We start from the raw sequence: 25440 nt of genomic DNA on the forward strand, positions 1-25440 counted from the left end.
GTTATCTTGACGTCGCATGAGAGACAGGCGATGGGGGGTGGCGAAATTTTTTTTACCAATCATGGAGAAACCCTGCACAATTGGAATAGAAACAGTTTGGAATAGCTTTACGTTATAGGGCCCATGGTTTGTTGCGGATACAGCATCTCGAGGCATAGTTATATTTCAGAGACGAGTAGCAAGAACTAGTGGTGAGTAATTTAGAGGACTAACGTTTGCTAACATAACTTTCGCTTTAAACGACTGATTCAAATACAGGCGGGTGGTGTTGAGAAGTGACGGCGTGTGATATACAGTTTTGGAGTCAGCTGTGTAACGGACACCCACCGGATGCAGATTACCTTCGGTTTTTGACAGTCAACCTGTCCAGTAAATATCACCGTATCACCACTTGGTAACATTCGGTGGCAGGTGTGCATTCCCATTACAACTTTAGGAAACAGACTGTAGACGTGGTGATGTCGGAACACCGGAAAGCGCGGGTGGGCGCAGCTGCGTTCGAGGCGACGACACGTGACACGATGTTCAACTAGTATACAATGCAAACAGTCCTACGCTCCATGACTTTCTTCAGTGAAATAAAAAAAATCATGAGCCATTCCAATCTTTGAAGGTGGATGTTCAGCGAAGCTATTTAGCATACCGTTTTAGCTATTTATCATTTAGCGGTTGAAGGATGGTGGGCAGATTGTTCTAGAGAAACTGGCCACCCTGTATACGCAATGCCTCAGGACTTCGAGCGTACCGGAATCTTGGAAAAACGCTAACATAATCCTAATCCATAAGAAAGGGGACGCCAAGGACTTGAAAAATTGTACACCGATCAGTTTACTGTCCGTTGCCTACAAAGTATTTACTAAGGTGATTGCAAATAGAATCAGGAACACCTTAGACTTCCGTCAACCAAAGGACCAGGCAGGATTCCGTAAAGGCTACTCAACAATAGACCATATTCACACTATCAATCAGGTGATAGAAAAATGTGCGGAATATAACCAACATTTATATATAGCTTTCATTGATTACGAGAAAGCGTTTGATTCAGTCGAAACCTCAGCAATCATGGAGGCATTACGGAATCAGGGTGTAGACGAGCCGTTTGTAAAAATACTGAAAGATATCTATAGCGGCTCCACAGCCACCGTAGTCCTCCATAAAGAAAGCAACAAAATCCCAATAAAGAAAGGCGTCAGGCAGGGAGATACGATCTCTCCAATGCTATTCACAGCGTGTTTACAGGAGGTATTCAGAGACCTGGATTGGGAAGAATTGGGGATAAGAGTTAATGGAGAATACCTTAGTAACTTGCGATTCGCTGATGATATTGCCTTGCTTAGTAACTCAGGGGACCAACTGCAATGCATGCTCACTGACCTGGAGAGGCAAAACCGAAGGGTGGGTCTAAAAATTAATCTGCAGAAAACTAAAGTAATATTTAACAGTCTCGGAAGAGAACAGCAGTTTACAATAGGTAGTGAGGCACTGGAAGTGGTAAGGGAATACATCTACTTAGGACAGGTAGTGACTGCGGATCCGGATCATGAGACTGAAATAATCAGAAGAATAAGAATGGGCTAAGGTGCGTTTTGCAGGCATTCTCAGATCATGAACAGCAGGTTGCCATTATCCCTCAAGAGAAAAGTTTATTATAACAGCTGTGTCTTACCAGTACTCACGTACGGGGCAGAAACCTGGAGGCTTACGAAAAGGGTTCTACTTAAATTGAGGACGACGCAACGAGCTATGGAAAGAAGAATGATAGGTGTAACGTTAAGGGATAAGAAAAGAGCAGATTGGGTGAGGGAACAAACGCGACTTAATGATATCTTAGCTGAAATCAAGAAATAGAAATGGGCATGGGCAGCACACGTAATGAGAAAGGAAGATAACCGATGGTCATTAAGAGTTACGCGATGGATTCCAAGGGAAGGAAAGCGTAGCAGAGGGCGGCAGAAAGTTAGGAGGGCGGATGAGATTAAGAAGTTTGCAGGGACAACGTGGCCACAATTAGTACATGACCGGGGTAGTTGCAGAAGTATGGGAGAGGCCTTTGCCCTGCAGTGGGCATAACCAGGCTGATGATGATGATGATGATGATGATGATCATGATGATGATGATTTAGCATACGACACAGAGGTGGAAGAGAATTTTGAACAACGGAATCCGAACCTGGCAACGTTTAACGCTACAACGTTATCGAGTGAGGCGAGTCTATCAGTGCTATTGGACGAATTAGAGGGCAGTAAATGGTATATAATGGGGCTCAGTGAAGTTAGGAGGACAAAAGAAGCATATACAGTGCTAAAAAGCGGGCACGTCCTGTGCTACCGGGGCTTAGTGTAGAGACGAGAACTAGGAGTCGGATTCCTGATTGATAAGGATATAGCTGGTAACATACAGGAATTCTATAGCATTAACGACAGGGTAGCAGGAATTGTTGTGAAACTTAATAAGAGGTACAAATTGAAGGTCGTACAGGTCTGCGCACCTACATCCAGTCATGATGACCAGGATGCCGAGAGCTTCCATGAAGACGTGGAATCGGCGAAGGGTAAAGTCAAAACAAAATACACTATATTGATGGGTGACTTCAATGCAAGGGTAGGCAAGAAGCAGGCTGGAGACAAGTCAGTGGAGGAATATGGCATAGGCTCTAGGAATAGCAGGGGAGAGTTATTAGTAGAGATTGCAGAACAGAATAATATGCGGATAATGAATACCTTCTTCCGCAAGCGGGATAGCCGAAATTGGACGTGGAGGAGCCGAAATGGCGAGACTAGAAATGAAATAGACTTCATACTCTGCGCTAACCCTGGCATCATATAAGATGTGGTGCTCGGCAAAGTGCGCTGCAGGGACCATAGGATAGTAAGAATTCGAATTAGCCTAGACCTGAGGAGGGAACGGAAGAAACTTGTGCATAAGAAGGCGATCAATGAGTTAGCGGTGAGAGGGAAAATAGAGGAATTCCGGATCAAGCTACAGAACAGGTATTCGGCTTTAACTCAGGAAGACGACCTTAATGTTGAAGCAATGAACGACAATCTTACGGGCATCATTAAGGAGTGTGCAATAGAAGTCGGTGGTAACTCCGTTAGACAGCATGCCAGTAAGCTATCGCAGGAGACGAAAGATCTGATCAAGAAACGCCAATGTATGAAAGCCTCTAACCCTACAGCAAGAATAGAACTGGCAGAACGTTCGAAGTTAATCAACAAGCGTAAGAGACCTGACATAAGGAAGTATAATATGGATACAATTGAACATGCTCTCAGGAACGGAGGAAGCCTAAAAGCAGTGAAGAAACTAGGAATAGGCAAGAATCAGATGTATGCTTTAAGAGACAAAGCCGGCAATATCATTACTAATAGGGATAAGATAGTTCAAGTGGCTCAGGAGCTCTATACAGATTTATACAGTACTAGTGGCACCCGCGACGATAATGGAAGAGTGAATAGTCTAGAGGAATTTGACATTCCACAAGTAACACCTGAAGAAGTAAAGAAAGCCTTGGGAGCTATGCAAAGGGGGAAAGGCAGTTGGGGAGGATCAGGTAACAACACATTTATTAAAGGATGGTGGGCAGATTGTTCAAGAAAAACTGGCCACCCTGTATACGCAATGCCTCTTGACCTCGAGCGTACCATAATCTTGGAAGAACGCTAACATAATCCTAATCCATAAGAAAGGGGACGCTAAAGACTTGAAAAATTATAGACCGATCAGCTTACTGTCCGTTGCCTACAAAGTATTTACTAAGGTAATCGCAATTAGAATCAAGAACACCTTAGACTTCTGTCAACCAAAGGACCAGGCAGGATTCCGTAAAGGCTACTCAACAATAGACCATATTCACACTTGGCAGAGAAATGTGCGGAATAAAAACCAACCATTATAGCTTTCATTGATTACGAGAAAGCGTTTGATTCAGTCGAAACCGCAGCAGTCATGGAGACATTACGGAATCGGGGTGTAAACGAGCCGTGTGTAAAAATACTGAAACATATCTATAGGGGCTGCACAGCCACCGTAGTCCTCCATAAAGAAAGCAACAAAATCCCAATACAGAAAGGCGTCAGGCAGGGAGATACGATGTCTCCAGCGCTAATCACAGCGTGTTTACAGGAGGTATTCAGAGACCTGGATTGGAAGAATTGGGGATAAGAGTTAATGGAGAATACCTTAGTAACTTGCGATTCGCTGATGATATTGCCTTGCTTAGTAACTCAGGGGGTCAATTGCAATGCATGCTCACTGACCTGGAGAGGCAAAGCAGGAGGGTGGGTCTAAAAATTAACTTGCAGAAAACTAAAGTAATGTTTAACAGTTTCGGAAGAGAACAGGAGTTTACAATAGGTAGCCAGGCACTGGAAGTGGTAAGGGAATACATCTACTTAGGGCAGGTAGTGACCGCAGATCCAGATCATGAGACTGAAATAATCAGAAGAATAAGAATGGGCTGGGGTGCGTTTGACAGGCATTCTCAGATCATGAACAGCAGGTTGCCATTATCCCTCCTGAGAAAAGTGTATAACAGCTGTGTCTTACCAGTACTCACCTACGGGGCAGAAACCTGGAGGCTTACCAAAAGGGTTTTACTTAAATTGAAGACGACGCAACAAGCTATGGAAAGAAGAATGGTGGGTGTAACGTTAAGGGATAAGAAAAGGGCAGATTGGGTGAGGGAACAAACGCGAGTTCATGACATCTTAGTTGAAATCAAGAAAAAGAAATGGGCATGGGCAGGACATGTAATGACGAGGGAAGATAACTGATGGTCATTAAGGGTTATGAACTTGATTCCAAGGGAAGCGAAGCGTAGCAGGGGACTGCAGAAAGTTAGGTGGGCGGATGAGATTAAGAAGTTTGTAGGGACAACATGGCCACAATTAGCACATGACCGGGGTAGTTGGAGAAGCGCGGGAGAGGCCTTTGCCCTGCAGTGGGCGTAACCAGGCTGATTATGATGACAGATTCATTCACCCTGATTTTTCATATACATTCGCGTGGACGCCGTGACCGCCGCCACGGGAGAGCGGAAGGAACGGAAAAGAGATACGGAAGCGCTTGCAACGCAGACAAACAGAGGGCTGTGCGAACGTAGACATTGCCTACGCGGGTAAAAGTGTAGTATCTGTTGTCAGCTTAATATTATCTGATACGGGTTGTACTTGAACGCAAGATATTAGCATTTTTTTTAAGTTGGTGGAATGCTTGAAGCCTGCTTTACCAGCGCCGCGGGTCAGCTCGGTACAGCACTATCTTCGGGATCGGCCCACGGGTTTTTTTTTCTGCCTACGGACATCGATTCGCTATAAGCTAGCCATATGCAGCTTCGTTGTAAAAAACAACACTAAATGGAACATGGCTGCCGAAAGCAATAGTTACGTGCACTTTCGTAGAACGCACTGTCTCCTAGGTTGTCGCTATCAACGCTGCCGATCTGGCCCACGACTCACGGAGGAAGGAAACTAAGGAGAGGCCCTGACGTCACTCTTTGTGAAGCAAAAGTGAAGCCGGAATTTGGCGTTGCTCATGGCGATGCTCCGCCTTTTGGGCCACCCTCCTCTCTTGTTTACACCTTTCGCGAAACCACGCCGCGCTGCGCGTGGTTTCGCGCGCGCTCGCGCAACATCTGGCAGAGCACGGTGCAAGTAACACAGCGCAACAAGACACGGTGACTAACGCAAACCCGCCCACTCAGCGCCTTTGCCACGGCCCGAAACCTACCAGAGCAACACGTGTGAGCGCTCAAAAGCATAACAACGCCGCCATTGTGGCCCAAAAGGTGTGGCCATACAACAAAAAAAAATAAAGAAGCAGCAAAAAAATGAGAACCCACTACGTCATTTCCGCCACACTTTTCTCCTAGCGCGTGGAGGGGGTAGGGCCTCTCCTTAGTTTCCTTCCTCCGTGCCCACGACTCGATCTCTATGCGTCGGTACGGCGGTGAGTCTACACTATGTGCTAGACAACTCCCTCTGCGCATACGCGCCATTATACGCGCGTTGCAGCAGTGGCTCGCAATTGGCGCCTCATCCCACACCGGAAGTTAAACAAGACGTATTGAGTGCTCGAATTTCTCTATTGTTGACGCAAATAGAAGTGTGCGTGCGCCAACTGAGAACATCCCGTGGGGTCAGAAAAATCAATCCGAACCCTCTGCGACAACATCTCACGGGGATACAAGAGTAATCAGCATCTGACCGACAAGTTGGCTCGAAATCGCTCTCGACCCGAAACGAGCAGTGGTACTTGTAACAGAAAGTAGCGCAAAAATAGACACACTCACTTAACAGTGTGTTCGAAAAACGAGCACGAAACGAGTACGAGAAACGAGTGCTACACTCGTGCTGTTTATGGACCACTAAACCGGCATGAACCACAAAATGCATGTTTCTAGGTACACCCTACATATTTTGGGCTACACTTAACATATTTTACCCTACGTATTTAGCGGCCCATGCAGGTGAATAAATCGTGTGAGCGTAGCGCTTGTTCTTTGTACCATCTCACGTGATTGCGTCTGTTTTAGTGCCGCTTTATGTTGCAAGTACGTGTCACACTCAAGGCCCCGTGAAATGTTTTTACTAGGGTAGTGTACATCATTTCGGGTAAATGCTTCAGATATAAACCCCTAAAATTGTAGCGCATTAAGGTCATCCTTGAGGTAACTTCGTACGGCACGGGCCCTGAGCAATCAATTAGGCACTGCATGCATGCGTTCACCACGCAGCGGATCCACGGCCCATTAGTATAGTTGACGAAGGACTAGATGTTGGGCTAGTTTGTTTTTTACGCGTGACCGATGACACGCATAACAAAATGGGAGGAAGGGAGGTTGTCTTCTTACGGCAGAAAGCTACATATAGTTGCATTTCTGATAAATGACACATTTCCAGTTCGTCGGAAGAAAGAAAATTCAGAGAGTAAAAGAGAACAGGACAGGGGAACACTGGTTTATCTGACTGTTTGTTGACATCATAGGTCCCAAGAAGCAATCTGAAAAGAGAGGACGTCCTGTTCTCTCTTGCTCTTTGAATTGTCGGTTTCTTCCGAATTTCTCCAGCTGTTGTGTGTTTTCTGCTGCTGCGCTAATTCCCCCCATTGGCTGAATGTTCTCGCGATGCAGCCGAAGCGAAGTGGCATCGGGCTCGTTCAGTCCACGGGAGCGAGAACACACGCGGGGGCCGAGTGTCGATGCCTTTCCTTATGTGACGCAGTTGTTTTGTGTCCACTGAACCATCGCCTCCTCTTTTTTCAATGCCGGCGCAATCACTCGCTCGCCAATGGGAGCTGTTGGTGCACCTTAGTTCAGTGAGTGGCCGCGATGCGACGCTACCCAGATGGTACCACTGTTGGGTCAAGCGGGCGTCTGAGCGCGCGCCGCTGCCGTTCCTTAGGAGAAGCGGTTGGCGTCCATGCGTCTGTCAGTCTTCCTGCGGCTTCCGTCGTGAGGCGCCACCCAGATGGTACTCTCCCCCACGACCGTAAAGCGGGCGCGAACGAGCGGGAGAGCAGGAAATGACGATAAAAGAGGGTGTTGAACGGTTAGATCGGCCGCATTTGGCTGGCAGTGAAGAAAATAGAGGCAATGACTGAAAGAACAAAGAAATAACTGATAGTTATGATACTCCTTAATAGCGCAGCTGTCTCTATAGATGTTTTGAATTCGCGATATGTTGTGGCAAATGATTTGATTCTGAACGACCGGATCCTCTTGGCGGCTGCGCTGAGCGTCTGCTCGGGCAGCTCGTTTAGCAGCAGCGGCAAGCGAAGCATTCCCGCCCGGTTTGGTCACTCATTGCTCACAAACAAAGCGTGAACGCGTGGCTCGCGCGGAGCGCATTCTCTAGCGGCGGCGGACCAGGCGACGTAGCGCATGCACAATGGGTCCGAAGCCCACACCAGTGTTTCGTTTCCTTTATGGTATTCCTGCATGCGCTTGCTGCATGCCTGGTCGCAGCCGTAGAGAACGTGTCGAGTGGCACTCTGATTTCCCCTCACGCTCTCGCCGTATTCTCCTCCTCCTCTTTCCTCCTCGCGCTCTCTTCGCTATCGCCGCCTTTCATCCCCACTTCGTTCCGCATTCGCTCTTCCATCCTTCGCTGTGCTCGATGGTACGGTTACGCCGACGCCGACGCTCAACGAAGGAACGGGCGCCTAAGAGCGGCGCTCTCAAAGGGTCTGTACTAAGGCGTCGCTATACAAGACCCGACAGCACACACCGTGTCCCACTCGTCGCGACTCATGAATTACTTGAGGGAATACGCATGAGCTAGCAGTTATGCATGGTTGTTCAGCCTGTATGAGAATAATTAATGGGTATTACATGAATTTGCTTCGACTTCGCTCTTCTGACTTAGAACAGCTTTTTCCTTTGCGAATTGTTCAACTTGAACACCAAATTCCGTTTTATAGATGCAATGATTCGCACTAATTATGAATGTGCGCAAAGCCTGACTGCTTGGCTATACATAGAAAGCTATAGCCGGGCTCGAATAGTAATTTTTGACACGTAATCGAATATATAATACTTTTCGAATAGTTGTCCAGTAATGAACGGCTGTTTCCACCAAAAATATAAAATGATGTTCGGATGCTAGTGTATTCAAAACGCTTAGAAACTCTCCGTCACCACATTACACGTTTTGAAGTGCTGTTCGCTGAAAGCACAAATTGAGCATTAGGAAGAAATAAGCTGTTTGTTCGCCAGCTCACGGTTCTTGCGCCAGTGTGAATGATACCGGTTCCAACGGAAACGCCTGCTTCCTTGAGTGACGTATAGCGCATGCTCCGCTTAATACTTCTCCGCTAATAACTTCTCGTGCTTAATATCTATTGGGCGGAACAAAATTTGTCGTACTTTCAGCTACAATTTTCTGTTTTATCGCACGTAATTGACGAATTAAGGTATCCGAGAACTATTCGTGAAATATTCTTATTTACGAATAGCATTTATTCGATTCCAAGACCGAATCGAATTGGCCAAAATTCGATTCTTTCGAATATTCGCACTCCTCTGATAAAGCGCAATAAATAATGCCTCAATAACGTCTGAAGCCGCAAGCACGTCTCCGCCGTTTACCCGCCACGGAAGCTGAGCGATCGCAGCGGTCATTGCTGTCGGATGCATGCTTCACCCTCGCAGGTGTGCTGTGGCCCGTGGAGGGCACCCCGGCGGTGCTCCGTCCCGTGAGCTGGTCGGTGCCACAGGCTCTGCCTGCGCACGCCATGCGCGGCGTGATGCTGCGCAACTACACCTTCGACAACTCGCACGTGGTGCAGGCGGTCGGGGCGACGAGCCTCTGGACGGTGGCCTTCATGGCGCTCTCCATGATCATGTACTCGCTCTCCAAGTGAAGCGGCACACATTATAAAGACGATCGTACTATGCCTCTTGTCCACCTGTCTCATTTGTCGCGACTCGCCTTATTCGGCGGCTTGCCTATGCCACAAAGAGGGAGCTGCTCTGTGGCCACCGGCCACACATGTCCGTTGGGTGCAGTCCTATGTGTACAGGAGTAATTCGACAGGTAATCGTAGGGGCCACGTGGTATTACGCGTGGAATCGGATCCCGGAATTGTAATGAACAGTTCTTGCACGCATTCGTGCAGCATTCACGTGAAGGCTGCCTGCTGACAACTGCCAAAACAAGTATTGCTCATAAGCCTGCTTTCCTTTTCCCATGGTATGGCCCACGTGTTGTCGTCACATCTTGATATGTATGACATAAATGACAATCGTTACAATTGTAGGTCTCGTTATCGGCCGACAATTTTTTCCCTCCCATCTCTCCATCTGTTCTTTCTTTTCACTTTTTGGGTTTATTCCTAGCGTACGTTTTTTTTTTTTTCGTTTTTTTTTTCATGTATACATATTGGGTATATGCGATCTCTTCTAGAACATAATGGCGACTCCAGGAATAGCAATTACGGCATAGAGTTTCACACAATAATTACTAGAGGAAACTCTGGCGCTGCAGTCTTTGTACCACTATGGAAATGATGGGAAGTACATGGATTTGTATGATCTTCGTGCTTGTGGACTGATACGTTCTTGTGACTGTATATTAAGCTATATAAATCTTATTGTAAATTTCAGCGCAATCTATACTCCTGGAAGTGCAGAAGACGCCGGGAACGGGCACAATTGCTATTAATTGCAACCATTAGAGTTGCCCAGGTAGCCAAATCAAAACTCGCCAAGCGTCTAATTCATAAGGGCGTTTCATTCGCTTACGGATGCATGCATCCATGGCTTAATGGTTTCAATATCAGGCTTCTGTGCTAGAGTTCATGTGTTCAAATGCTGCCGTCGAACAATTTTAATAGTGTTTACTTAAACATTTATTACCAGTACATTGTTGGAAATGACGCGTTTCCATGGTCCCAAAGCCATTTGAAGCCAAAAAAACGAAGTTGAGAAAAATCCATGTACTTCCCATAATTCCCTTGCTTGTACAACCGTTCTTGTTACAGCTCCCGTAGACACTAGCGCCAGAGTACCCTCTAGTAATTATTGCACGAGACTGAATTGCAGCACTAATAAGTCCAAATTATTGCACAAAAGCTTGCCGGCTCTTCACATCGGCGTTTCTTCCTTTTTCTCCGACGCCTTCAAGAATTCTACAAGGCACTAAAGTTGCTCACACTTTGTCTTACATTCTTTGCAAAGTTATCCCTCGGAATTTTGAGAATGACTGCCCGCAAACAAACATCATGATACAAAACGCCGACAGTGCGTGCCTTTTATTCTCAGCTGAAATATTAAAAGTGCGAAGTCGTAACAAAAGATCGCCCCACAAAAGAGGCCTCATTTCTACCGGAAAGCTCGCCTTCGTGCATAGCGTTTTGCTTAGACGCCGCGGCGCTCGCTATGGATGTTGGCGTCTCTTTATTGCATGTGTGTGTAGTAATGGCGCTTTACCTGTGGCACACCAGGCTTCGCCCCGTCCAGATCAATATTGATACGTGGACTTCTTTATCTTTTTCGCGTGAGCGCTTTTCACTGCCTAACAAATGTTATCGCTCAGCGCGGAACGTGCCTGCATGTATCGGAAGCCTCTCTAAATGTTATCGATGGTCCTATCCGGTGTCTGGTTGTCACCGAACCTTGTGTAATCTGATTTTGTGCATGCTCGACGCGAATGGTGTAGAACTTTCTGGAAGACACCTGGGCACCAGTGATTACTCTAGAACGTGCGATGGCTCGTGTATAAAGGTTGATGCACTTGACCGGCATATCAGATTTCAACGATCGCCGACTGTTGTCGCCGTTGTCGTTGTGCTCTAAATGTAGCCTGTTTTTGTGGGCACATGTTCGCCCAATAAAGTTAGTTTCGTCTTTCACAGTATTGCTGCTATCTTCTTTACCGTCACTACTACGTGACATTGGTGGGAGGTGCTTTGCGTTCATGTATCGGACGCCCCCACACAACCGTGACCCAAGCCCGAATGCTGAAAACAACGCCAACGTCGCCAAGAACCAGCAAGATAGCCGCAGGCTGCAAGGGCTGCCCCAGAAGCAAGGACTTTTGCCTGAGACGACAGGGAAGATCGTAGCCAAGTCAACCACAATGGCAGCCCCAGCGTCCCCCATCGTGCTGCAACAGCCCAGGGAGCCACCGACCTTCCGTGTATCATCATTTGAAGACCAGAATAACTGGCTGAAAACATATGAAGGGGTCGCTGCATTCAACAGCTGGAACTCCGACGACAAGCTCCGACATGTGTACTTCACCTTAGAAGACGCCGCCAAGACGTCGTTTGACAACCGAGAATCAATCCTGCCTGCATGGAACCTCTTCCGCAACGGCTTCCTGCAGACGTTCACCAGCGTCCTGCACAAAAAGCGAGCTCAAGCTCTGCTGGAAACCCGCATGCAGCTGCCGAACGAGAACATGACGATTTTTACGGAGGAGATTACTCGCCTCTTCAGACACGCTGACGCAGACATGTCGCAAGAGGAATAAGTTCGCTTCCTGATGCCCGGTTTTAAGCAAGAGCTTTCCGCCGGATTGATATGCAACCCACCTGAGACCATTGCCCAATTTATTTCCGAAGCCACAACTATTGAGAATACGCTCGATATGCGGACAGGGCAATACAACTGCCGACCGCTGACTTCAAACTGCACCGACGTTCAAGCACTCGGCAGCGACGATCTGCGGGAGACATAACAGCGGTCGTTCGCGAGGAACTGCAGAAGCTCTTTTCGAGGTCGCAGCCTCAAGTGGCCTCAATCGCCGGCATCGCCAAAGAAGAGGTTCAGCGATCGCTTGGAGTTCCTGAGGTGCAACCACTATCACCGGAGCCCCGGCCCGATGCGATGACCTACGCTGCCGTCGCCCGCCGTCAGAGTCCCCCTCCGCGCCAAGGCCCTGTAACACCGCAATTCCGTCGTCTACCGCCGCCGCCGCCGCCAGCACGTCCACTCATCGCCCAGCACAGCTACGCGAGCAAGGCGGACATTTGGCGAACCCCCGACTACCGCCCGCTCTGCCATCCCTGCGGAGAAGCCAGCCAAGTGTACCGCCGATGCCCATACTACGACTTGGAACTGAGATGGTTTGCCGTCAACTCGCCGCGTCCACAGCTTGGGGAGCATCCGCGTGACATCACCGACTACCGCGCCGCCACTCACTGCAGTGCTGGAGGACCAAAGCAGGCCTCGTTCGCCCTCAGCAGGCCGCTACTTGTCGCCACAACGCCGACCGTACACTGGCCCAGCCCGGGGCAGGTCTGCGAGCCCATATCCGGAAAACTAAAAACAGCAACCGATAGAGGTGCGGTTGCTGTTTTTAGAACGGACAAGGATCCTCCGCCGCCAACGAAGACGCCGAAGAACGTGTCTCGACGACATAACGAGACGTCGCCATCCCGTTGAAGTCTGGAAGCAAAGAATACGCCGACGAAAGACGACCTGACGACGCCACGTATCAGCCACAGATCAACGCGACGCAGCCGTGATCCGACGCCAACACCTAACCCCAATGCAAGACAAAGAACCACCGGCCTCGACGGCCACGCAGTCACCGCCTTAGTAGACACAGGGGCCGATTATTCCGTTATGAGTGGACCCCTAGCCGTCCAGTTGAAGAAAGCTAGGGCTGCATGGGAAGGTCCTCAAATTTGGACCGCTGGAGGACACCTCATAACGACGACTGGAATCTGCACGGCAAGAATTACCGTTCATGAGGGGACTTACACTCCCACCTTCGTTATCCTCCAGCAGTGTTCTCGATACGTCATTCTCGGCATGGACTTCTTGAACCCAACATGGCGCAATTATCCACCTGAATTCGAGGTCGATAACGCTGTCGGAAGATCAAACGATACCGCCGCAGAGCTCTAGTGGTCGTCACGCCTTGACTGTGCTCTAATCAAGTGATCATCCCGCCTCGCTCAAGCATTGTTATTTCCGCTGGCACGGAAACAGACAGACGTAGAAAGCGTCATGGAGGGCGCCAACGTCTACTACTCGATCGTGAAATCTGCGTCGCAAGACGGTTCGCTCGACAGCACGAAGGGAAAGCGGAAGTGATGCTAACCAACTTCAGCCAGGAGTTCAAGCACATCAACAAGGGCACTAGATCGCGTACTCGAGGAAATTGTGGAAACCAGCAATGCATTTATCCACTCGGATTCTGCCGCATCTACCCCGACGACCATAGTTCCCGAACCAGACTTCGACATAATTCCAAGTCTGCCCATGAGTAAGCAGCAGCAGCTCAGAAGTCTTCTCCGACGATGCAGAGACTGCTTTTCCACGCCATCGAAGATTCGACAAACACCAGTCACAAAGCATCGCATAAAAACCGAAGAGTGCGGTAGACCACTCCGCCAGAGCCCTTATCGATTTTCGACGCGAGAACGTGAAGCTATAAGACAAGTCGACGAAATGCTGCGCGAAGGCATCATCCAGCCTTCAAAAAACACGTGGGAATCTCTTGCTGTTTTGGTGAAGAAAAGGACAAAACCCTGCGTTTCTGCGTCGATTATCGTAAACTGAACAAGATCACGAAGAAAGACGTATACCCAATCCCACGGATAGACGACGCATTGTATCGGTTCTGCAACGTTAAATACTTCTCGTCCATGGACCTCAAGTCTTGCTGCTGGCAAATAAAAGTCGACGAGGGTGATCGCGAAAAGACCGCCTTCATCACGCGAAACGGCCCCTGCGAGTTCAAGGTCGGGCCATTCGGACTGTGCTCGGCGCCTCCAATGTTCCAGCGCGTCATGGAGACAGTGTTCGCAGGATTGAAGTGGCAGACCTGTCTTGTTTACCTGGATGACGTCGTCGTCCTTGCCTGAAATTTTGACGATCATCTTAGGCGGCTTTCGACAGTACTAGAGGCCATTAAGTTATCAGGGCTCACTCTGAAGCCGTAAAAAATTGGAGGACGCTTAAGCTTCGCCTTCAAGAGTGGAACGCGACAGCGTCCCCGTCGACCCGCCAAGGGGTGTAAGACATTGCGCTACGGCGCAGCGATCACTTATGAGGCGCCCTGCATCGTACTTTGCACCCATCAATCACGCGGTGAGCGCCGAGCAACGCAGCGTTCGGCGCGGCAATGAAACGTGTGCCTGAGCAAGCGGAACGAACCAAAGAACTCGGTGTCTCGGAGGGAGAAATTATCTACGCGAGCCAAACGTCGTGATCAGCACGGAAAACCTGGCCGCGACGCGCCATGAAGGCCGACGCGATCATGGGGCTGACGCCTCGATGGTATCGTCCTCTATCTCGCTTGGGAGCACCACGCAGACGCATGACTCTTCGGAAGCAGCTCGGCACACATCGCAGGGGACGCTTTCCCACCAGACGCGCTACGGTGCAGCGATCAGGTCAGAGGCGTCCCGCATTGGACGCTCCACCTAGGAATCGCGCTGTGAGCGGAAAGAGGAGATGATGATAGTGATCTAAATGAAGGAAGGACGCTTGATTCTGCAACCCGTCAGGGAGCAGGGCGAAACGTCGTCAGGGGAGAGGGAGTGGGAAGTGAAAGATGACAGAGAAAGAGGGAGGATGTGGCCTAATAGACTCCACTATGCGCGACAGGTGGCAGTCCTCAGTAATGTTGCCAGCGTTGTAGCGGGCGCTTATAGGGTGTCTATTCCCGTGGAACTTAACTCCAGCAGGCTTCGCAGCGCAGGGAGCTGTGGACACACCGGGAACAGCAGGTCAGTCTCTGTGGCCGCTGGAAGGCCGTGGCGTCTGTAGGTGTTGATCACTGTGGATCGTCGTTCCTGCGCCAAGGATGGGCAGGCACAGAGAAGATGTTCCAGCATATCGGGGTCCCCGCACCTCTTGCAGGCAGGTGACGTGGCGCGGCCCTTGGCGTACAGCCGGGCAGCAGTCCAGGTGCAGCCAGTCCGCAAGCGCAGGAGTGTGGAACGGTCTCTTCTGGAGAGGCCGTTCTCTGGAAGCGGCTTGGGGGCCCTACCACTAGCCACTCGGGGGTCCGGGTGAATGAAGGTGAGCAGGCACCGTAGCCGATGTCTCGTGTAGTCCGAAGCCGCTACCGCTCTGGTAACCGGGACTACATCATCATGGGCAGCTTTGGTGTAGGTATCCGCCTCCTCGTTACCGGCTACCCCGACATGTGAGGGCAGCCAGTGGAAGGATATTGGATTCCGGCGGTGGCTAGAGCCGTTAACATGGCAAGCAGCAGCACCACTGTAAGTCCTGCCTGCCGTGGGTTGGCGAGGACCTGGAGCGCTGGCTTGGAGCCGCACACCACCGACGGAAAGAGGAGCCACGTCGCCAAAACGCGAGGGTGCGAGTGACGAGTGAAGTTGGAAGGGGAGAGAGCGAGAAAACTTATTAAACGCAGGGGTAGTGGGGCATCCTAGCACCGGCCCCCGCACGGCCCGAAGGGGAGAAGCGAGCGAGTGGCGCGCCACGTGTCGGGGCAGCGCAGCACATTGCGAGGAGGGGGTCTTCTGTGTTTGCCGCAAGATGGATCTGCGTGTGCGCAGAGCGCAGAATAAATGTAGCGGAAACGTTCTTCGCTACTCGTGTAACTGCGACTTCTGTAAGTATCATGCTCATAAATACCGATATACACCGCAGTATAACTTTCTACTGTACGTTTCTAAGGCAACACCGCATTCACTAGAGGCGCTTTTGTACCTCTTTGAAGCATCTAACTCGTGGCTGAGTGGTAGCGTCTCACACTCCGGAGACCCTGGTTCGATTCCCACCCAGCCCATCTTGCAAGTTGTTTTTTATTCATGAAGTGCCTCCAGGGATTTCTCGCTCACGGCCAACGCCGCCGACACCGACGCCGGTGACACCGGCTTTTCTGCGACACGAGCTCCTTAACGCTGTCGCGTTAAAATGTCGCTTTCCTAACGGTGAGCTTCTGTTCCTGGCCACATCATCAGCAAATCTGGAGTCCGCCTAGACCCACAGAATACAGCTGTCATCACAATGTTTCAGCAGTCCATCGACAAGAAGGCAGAGCGTAGATTCCTCGGCGTGCTCACTGTGCATGTTCGCGGTGTCTCTTCTACGCATGTGTGTGTGTGTAGCAATGGCCCTTTCGTTGTGGCACATCACGCGTCGACCAGTCGAGATCAATGTAGCGACCGCGTTTGCGCAATTTTAGTTTGTGCTTCGGCGCCGTGGTGCTCGCTGTGCATGTTCGTGGCCTCTGTTTGCATGTGTCTGTAGCAGTGGCGCTTTCCCTGTGACGAACCAGGTGTCGCACCGTCGATATCAATGTAAGCGACCACGTTGGCGCCCTTTCAGTTTCTGCTTAGGTGTCACGGTGCTCTCTGTGCGTGTTCGCGGCATCTCTTCTTTGCATGTATGTGTAGCTGTGGAGCTTTCCCTGTGGCACACCAGGCGTCCCTCAATCGAGATCACTGTAGCGACCTCGTCTGCGCCCTTTCAGTGTGTGCTTCGACGCCATGGTGCTCGCTGTGCATGTTCGCGGCGTCTCTTCTTTGCATGTTTGTGTAGCTGTGCAGCTTTCCCTATGACACACCAGGCGTCGCACCATCGAGATCAATGTAGCGACCATGTTTGCGCCCTTTCAGTTTGTGTTTAGATGCCGCGATGCTCTCTGTGCATGTTCGCAGCGTCTCCTCATTGCATGTGTCTAGCTATGGAGCTGTCCCTGTGGCCCACCAGGTGCCGCAACGTTTAGAATCACTGTAGCGGCCTCGTCAGAGGGGGGAAACTCCCCGGTTTCGGTGGCAGAGGTAATTGGCGCCATCTCTGTATTGGGCAAACCCGAAAATCCGTTTCCCTTGCATGACCTCGTAGATCGTCGCGCGCACACGCGCCGATCCAGGTGGCCGAGCCCTTCCCCCCAACTCCTCTCCAATCGCCCTCCCTCGTTACTCCCTTGCAACTCCCTCACCTTTGACAGTCTCCGCGCGCACGTCGTGCGGGCGGAAACAGTCAGTCAGACTGTCTATCAGACAGACAGCCCGCCCCCCCCCCCCCCCCCCCCCCTGACCTCGTCTGGGCCCTTTTTGTGCTTCGACGCCATGGTGCTCGCTGTGCATCTTCGCGGTGTCTCTTCTTTGCCTGTGTGTTTAGCTATGGCGCTTCCCTAGTGGCACACCAGGCGCCGCACTGTCGAGATCAATGTTGCCACCGCATTTGCGCCCTTTCAGTTGGTGCTTCGACGCCGCGGTGCTCGCTGTGCTTGTTCGCGGCGTCTCTTTGTGCATCTGCACCGCGGCCCGAGCCATTTTATCCAAGCGCAAGCCTCCGGGAAGAGCCATAGAGCTCGTGTGGGTCCCGGCTCACTCGCAGGTAGCAGGCAATACCATCGCCGATTACCATGCCCGAGAAATGTCAATCCGGGCCGAACACGAGCCGGAAGAGCTACCGCACCCGGTTACCAGCTTTCGGGACATTACCCGGATGTACCGAGATGACAGGTGCAGACTGCCAGAACCGCACCCCAAACTCACCAGGCAACAACAGACGATCCGGCGTCCAGCGCAGGCGGGATCGCTTGCGCATCCCGTACTGGTGAACCGCATGTACCCTGCGGAATGCGATATGCCCTGTCCTCTTTGCAGAAGAGAAAAGGGCACCCTGCCGCACGTCTTGGCAGAGTGCACAGAACTCAAGACCCCCCCTCCTCCCCTTCCCACCAACACCCCCTAACCCCAAGCCCTTGAGCGATGGAACACCTTGTTATCCAGCCCCGCCCTACCGATTCAGTTCCCACTAACGGACAGGGGCCAGGAGCTGCTGGGAACATATGGGTCCCGTAACTAAGGAACTACCCCGTCTGGTGCCTGCGTGCACCACCGATTTATTTCGGGCTCAGTAAATGTTGCTTCATCATCATCATGCATGTTTGTGTAGCAATGGCGCTTTCCCTGTGGCAGACCTAACATCGCATCGTCGAGAATAATGTAGCGACCGGGTTTGCGTCCTTTCAGCTTGTGCTTCGATGCCGTGGTACTCGCTGTGTATGTTCGAGGTGTCTCTTTTTTGCATTTGTGTGAAGATATGGATATTTCCCTGTATTATACCAGGCGTCGCACCCTACAGATCAATGTAGCGACCGCGTTTATGCCCGCTTAGTTCGTGGTTCGGCACCGTGGTGCTTGCTGTGCATGTTGTGCATGTGCTCGCTTTGCATGTTCGCGGCGTCTCTTCTTTGCACGTGTGTGTAGCTACGGAGCTTTCCATGTGGCACAACACGCGTCGCACCGTCAAGATAAATGTAACGACCTCGTTTGCGCACTTTTGAGTTCGCGCTTCGACGTAGTGGTGCTCGTTCTGCATGTTCTCGGTGTCTCTTTTTTGCATGTGTGTGAAGCTATGGAGCTTTCCCTGTGCCAAACCAGGCGTCGCACCGTACAGATCAATGTTAAAGCCCCTTAAACTTCATAAAGTATCGACACTCTCCTCCTCCGCCTTCACTCCTCCTCGTTTCTCCTCTCACGCTCCCTGCTTGACTGTGGCGCCGCCTGCACTGCTAGAGCGTAGCAACGGCGCCAACAGGCGCTCCTCGCCACTCCGTAGACACTTCTCGAGCAAAAATGGCGCTGATGCACGGCGCGTGGGCCCACGTGATGATATTAAGCCAATAGCGACGTGGCGTCGGCCTCGGCCAGAGCGCGCGAGAAGAAGGCGGCCTTCTTCAAAGCGTGGTACTACTTTACGAAGTTTCATCATCATCATCATCATCATCATCATCATCATCAGCCTGGTTACGTCCACTGCAGGGCAAAGGCCTCTCCCATACTTCTCCAACTACCCAGGTCATGTACTAATTGTGGCCATGTTGTGCCTGCAAACTTCTTAATCTCATCCGCCCACATAACTTTTTGCAGTCCCCTGCTACGCTTCCCTTCCCTTGCAATCCAGTCCGTAACCCTTAATGACCATCGGTTATCTTCCCTCCTCCTTACATGTCCTGCCCATGCCCATTTCGTTTTCTTGATTTCAACTAAGATATCATTAACTCGCGTTTGTTCCCTCACCCAATCTGCTCTTTTCTTATCCCTTAACGTTACACCCATCATTCTTCTTTCCTTAACTCGTTGCGTCGTCCTCAATTTAAGTAGAACCCTTTTCGTAAGCCACCAGGTTTCTGCCCTGTACGTGAGTACTGGTAAGACACAGCTGTTATAAACTTTTCTCTTGAGGGATAATGGCAACCTGCTGTTCATGATCTGAGAACGCCTGCCAAACGCACCCCAGCCCATTCTTATTCTTCTGATTATTTCAGTCGCATGATCCGGATCCGCAGTCACTACCTGTCCTAAGTAGATATATTCCCTTACCATTTCCAGTTCCTCACTACCTATTGTAAACTGCTGTTCCCTTCCGAGACTGTTAAATATTACTTTAGTTTTCTGCAGATTAATTTTTAGACCCACCCTTCGGTTTTGCCTCTCCAGGTCCGTGAGCATGCACTGCAATTGGTCCCCTGAGTTACTAAGCAAGGCAATATCATCAGCGAATCGCAAGTTACTAAGGTATTGTCCATTAACTTTTATCCCCAATTCTTCCCAGTCCAGGTCTCTGAATACCTCCTGTAAACACGCTGTGAATAGCATTGGATAGATCGTATCTCCCTGCTTGACGCCTTTCTTTATTGGGATTTTGTTGCTTTCCTTTTGGAGGACTACGGTGGATGTGGAGCCGCTATAGATATCTTTCAGTATTTTTACATACGGCTCGTCTACACCCTGATTCCGTAATGCCTCCAGGACTGCTGAGGTTTCGACAGAATCAAACGCTTTCTCGTAATCAATGAAAGCTATATATAAGGGCTGCTTATATTCCGCACATTTCTCTATCACCTGACTGAAAGTGTGAATGTGGTCTATTGTTGAGTAGCCTTTACGGAACTCTGCCTGGTCCTTTGGTTGACGTAAGTCTAAGGTGTTCCTGATTCTATTTGCGATTACCTTAGTAAATACTTTTTAGGCAACGGACAGTAAGCTGATCGGTCTATAATTTTTCGAGTCTTTGGTGTCCCCTTTCTTATGGATTAGGATTATGTTGGCGTTCTTCCAAGATTCCGGTACGCTCGAAGTCATGAGGCATTGCTCGAAGTTTAAGGGGCTTTAATCAATGTAGTGAACGCGTTTCTGCCCCCTTAGTTCATGCTTCGGCGCCGTGGTGCTTGCTGTGCATGTTCGCGGCGTCTCTTCTTTGCATGTATGTGTAGCTATGGAGCTTTCCATGTGACACAGGAAAGCTCGAGCAGACGTGCGTTCGATGAGCTCCGTCGACTACGGCCGCTCGAGCAGAAGTTGGATTCGACGGTCTTGGTTTCTAGCTGGAATCAACAGCACTCGACGAAAGGACACCGAGGATATAAATTTTTCCAAGGTGGGCCCTCGTTTTCCAACGATTTTGAGACTTTGAAGTGTTCGACGCGCTGCATGGTGAGCTAAGCCTAAGATTCGGCATAGCGGCGAGCAACCACCGGCGGCGGAGGCTCAGCTCGGAGACTATGATGGAAACCGTAGAAGGTACGAAGATCGATCCGGAAGAATTGAACGTGCCGGGGCAATGGTACGTTAGAAAGAAAAAAGGGAAAGCGCCCCCCCCCCCCCCCCTAGTGAACAACGAGGCACGCCATATGGAACGGCAGCGAGCCGCCGAGAAGCTCCCAGGAAGGAAGATGGCGGCTAAGTCGGTTGAACGGCAATTTGCCCGACTTCCGGATGGCGCTGAGAAAGTAGTCATGAGGCCGCACGGCGGTCTCGTACGTCTGATGAAATACGGAAATACGTATTTGGCGGACGTAATACTTAGAGCGGCTGGCATCGGCCCAAGCGTCGCCAGAGAGGACGTCATAGTGATGAATGTGAAGCAACATTCCATTCTCGTCGCCACGGTCAGCGCGGAAAGGAAGCGAAAATACGCCGACTTGAAGCTCCTCGTGCTCGAAGGGGAAAAGATCGAAATGACTGCGTACGTTGCTATGCCGGAGGACTGCGGGAAAGGCGTCGTGCATGAAGTCCCTTTGTCCTTCTCGGAAACAGATATCTTGAAAAGGCTGCAAATCTACGGGAATCATCCGGTCCTGGGAGTGCGACGACTCGGAAGGACGTCGAGGACAGTTTTAATACTGTTCGAAGACAAAGAGGTGGCGCGATGTGTGAGACTCACGCCGGTGGCGCAACGCTGCGTAATCTACCGCAAGAAGTACGAAGTTCGTAACGCCTGCGGGCGGCACGGACACCGCGAGGACGTCTGCCCGGACCCCGCGAACGTGAAATGTCGTGGCTGTGGCATGGAGCAACCACCACAAGACCATTTATGTGAACCCAAGTGCCATCTGTGCGGGAAAGGACACCCACTCGGTGACAGAAAATGTAGAGAACTCTACCGTGTTTCTCACGAGGTGAAGAAGAGGCAGTGGGAACGAAAGATCAACATGCTACGTCAGCAACTTCAGAAGCAGCAGCATCAAGCCGGAGCGACTGCCGACGTGAATCCCCGGGGTCGTTCCAGGGTCAGGCTCGGAAACGAGGACTTTCGCCTCAGAACCGACCCCTTTCCGAGTCTGGAGCAGACCACCGGAGAGCACCAGCAGTGTGGCCGTTCGCGGTCCCGCACCACGGGGCGCTCCGGATCCAGACAAAGGGGGAGATCGAGCTCCAGGGACCCGGCGCACCCATGGACTAAGAAGTGGAAGCAGAGCACGGACTGAAACAACGTATGCTTTGGAAGTGGGGTTTCCCAGGAAAAAGTTAAGAAAGATGAGGAGATCGATAAATTACGGAAAGAGGTTGGGGAGCTTAAAGAGGTCATTAATAAGCTCACTCAAGAGTTGCATAGACTAAAATTACAGGTGTGTACGGGGTCCCCCTCCACCCACGACGCGCAACCAAAATTGGTATCGAAACCAACCCGCCCGGTCCCTACGGCTGCGACTCCCATGCAGCCTGCGGCACCGGAGGAGGAAAATATGATTATCGAATCGGCTAGACCACCCCCAATGAAACGCAAAGGGGAAGACGCTGATCCGTTGGTGGCACTAGAGAAAAGATTAGAAGCCAAAAACGAAGCTAAATTTGATTCTTTCATGGCCCAAATTATGGGAGCAATACAGCAGACTCAGAGCCAGATCCAAGCCCTTACGGGTGAAGTACAAAAGCAAAGGGCAGAATTAGTAGCCATCGGAGTATGGCAACTAAAAGCAGAGGAACAACTCGACCAGCTCCAACATGGCCAGAGGCGCGCAAAGTGAATCTTTAATCTGGCAGTGGAACTGTCGCGGCTTCCAACGCAAGCGAGCGTTAGTGCAACAGTACCTGACGCTATTAGAAGAGAAACCGCTAGCTATAGCCCTGCAGGAGACGGGCAAAGCAGCACAACTCTCGGGATACCAAGCTTTTTCAAGTGACAGGGGTGAGAAACCTCGCGTCACTACGTTGATTAAGAGGAATATTGCGGCAATCGTGCACGAAATCAACTCGAGAGACATTGAGGCAATGCTTCTGGAAATTATTACGGGATGAAAAGAGGAACCGAGCGTGTTCCTATTGAACTTGTACAGTACTCCGCAGCAGAGAAAGGTGCGATTCAGGGCCCTCTTTCGCAAAGCTATTCAGGCAGCCGGGACTAATCCCTTGCTAATAGTCGGTGACTTTAATGCAGCGCATCCGGAATGGGGTTACGCTAAACAAGATCCAAAAGGTAGGCAGCTATGGGAGGACGCGCACGAGCTAGGACTCACCCTACACACGGACCCTAGCAGTCCGACCAGGGTGGGTAACAGCGTGTGCGCAGACGCCTCCCCTGACCTGACCTTCTCCAAAAATGTGACAGATCTGAATTGGAAAAACTCGGAGCACAATTTCGGAAGTGACTATTTCATTCTGTCCTCGATCCTTAAAAAAGGGGTGAAGATGCGTTGTGCGCCTCAACCAAGGGTCACCGAATGGGGATTCTATAAGGAGAAGCGAGAGAAAGCTGCCATAGGGAAAATCAAAAACATAGAGAAATGGACGGAGGTCATCACGCGTCACGTTGAAGAGGCAACCAAGTCGCTTGAAGGGGACGATGCCCCGGAAATAGTCGAGAGCAAACTGCTACACATGTGGGAGCCAAAACGTGGTATGGAACGCAGACTGAAGTAGCAAAAATGGAACCGTAATCTTAGAAGGCGGATTGCTAGACACAACAAAGAAATTGAACATTATGCGATCAAATTATGCGAACAGAATTGGTGCAGCAGATGCGACGACATGGAGGGGGGCATGAACCTTTCCAAAACGCGTGGTCTGCTGAGACACCTATTATATCCTACGAATTCGAAAACCCTATCGGCAATTAGCTTATCAAAGGCCAGGTACGCGTTTAAGGGTACAGACGCGGAATTTATGGACAAAGTAATCAGCATGTAAATTGGCGATACTCATAGCCGCACCCCCCTCCCGGAGTACGACGGAGCTCCCAGTGAGTAGCTCGACGCACCCATCACGGAGGCGGAGGTCAGGGCAGTAATATTGGGACTAAAAACTAAATCAGCCCCGAGCCATGACGGGATAACTAACAAAATTCTAAGAAATCTGGCCGATGCCTCCATCAGCGCTCTGACGGAGTACAAGCAAGAAATTTAGACTAGAGGCCACCTGCCACGCCAGGGGAAGATGACAAACGTGATCCTAATCCCAAAGCCGGGCAAACCCCCAAAACTAGAAAAACTAAGACCCATTTCCATAACCTCATGCATGGGGAAGTTGATGGAGTGCGTAGTCCAGATAAGATTGACGTGCTTTATCGAGCAGAACTACCTGTGGCCGCACGAGATCATCGGCTTCCTACCGGGCTTGTGCACGCAGGACGTGATGCTCCGACTAAAACATGGCATAATCGACTCACATTCTAGAGACGCCAAGGTAATTCTCGGCCTGGACTTGACAAAGGCTTTTGATAATGTTAAACACGAAGCGATACTGCAGGCGGCGGCGGACACTGTCGTGGACTATGCTGCCAGTAGGGGTCTCTTATGCTCTCCGCAAAAATCGGAATTATTCGTCTACAACCCAAAGTCGATCCGGTGCAAGCGTAGCTGGGAATTTGGCATTAAAGGGACACTAAAGCGAAACAATAAATCAGTTGAGACTAATGAAGCATTGTTTGAGAACCCTGCAGGCAGTCATTTAAAAAAATAGTTTGATTATTAGATGAGAAAATGAAGGTCCAAGTATCAGTATTTGAATTTAGCGCCGAAACCGCAGCTCCGGTACGTGAGCGTGACGTCGGGGGTTCCAAAGTATGTTTCCGCATTTGGGCCGCGTTGGCTGAATAAAGGTTCCCGAAACTTGCCATGTTTAATATTTGTTTCCTTTAGAACACAATGTAGTCAATCTGTGCCGCTATATATTATTAGTAGGCCCTAGAAGATGCCATCAAAATCCAAGACGTCACAGCCCCCAGGTGCGGGAACTTAAGTAGGCGTCACCACCCGTATTTCGTTCTTGCGCTTTTTCTGGCTTACCAAACGTCTTATCGTTGTAAGAGTGGTGTTTTTGGCGTTGTAGAACGGTAATTTGCTTATGCAGAAGAAATCATTTTTCGCTTTAGTGTCCCTTTAAAGTAGAGGGGAAAGCAGTCCCAAAGGTAAACCAAATCAGAATCTTAGGACTTTTCATACAGGAAAATGGATGTAATGATGGGACAATCAAAAACCTAGAGGGATTTGCCACGCAAGCCCTTGGCATATAAAAGGGTCGCGCTGAAAGAACGAGGCCTGAAGGAAAAAAAGCTTGCTTAAACTAACCCAAGCATACGTAATAAGCCGGGTGAGCTATGCCATGCCTTTCTTAAACATCAGGTCAGAGGAGAGGAGGAAACTTGACTCGCGCATTCGACGGTGCATAAAGAGGGCCTTAGGCTTACCAATTAGCACCTTCCACAGAGAAGCTCCTCTCTATGGGAGTGCACAATACCTGGGACGAAATAGCGGAGGCTGTCAGAATTTCGC

General features: G+C 50.2%; 1 protein-coding gene and 1 pseudogene across 7 annotated transcripts in view; both read left to right on the plus strand.

The window, feature by feature from the left end:
* The window catches only part of LOC126523469 (ABC transporter G family member 23-like), a 198501-nt gene that overhangs the window by 157445 nt on the left and 15616 nt on the right, over positions 1-25440 (plus strand). For 5 of the 7 annotated variants that reach the window (XM_055066855.2, XM_072288868.1, XM_072288867.1 and 2 more), the window contains one exon: positions 9153-9399. The exons of the other annotated variants lie outside the window; for them this stretch is intronic. In XM_055066855.2, coding sequence (XP_054922830.2) covers positions 9153-9364 — 212 coding nt within the window. In that variant the 3' untranslated portion in view covers positions 9365-9399. Of the gene's footprint in view, positions 1-9152; positions 9400-25440 lie in introns of those variants that run through there. 7 annotated transcript variants of the gene reach the window in all.
* LOC126523786 (U2 spliceosomal RNA) lies at positions 5108-5285 on the plus strand (annotated as a pseudogene).

This window comes from Dermacentor andersoni, chromosome 6, assembly GCF_023375885.2.
Source record: "Dermacentor andersoni chromosome 6, qqDerAnde1_hic_scaffold, whole genome shotgun sequence".
Classification (NCBI taxonomy): domain Eukaryota; kingdom Metazoa; phylum Arthropoda; class Arachnida; order Ixodida; family Ixodidae; genus Dermacentor; species Dermacentor andersoni.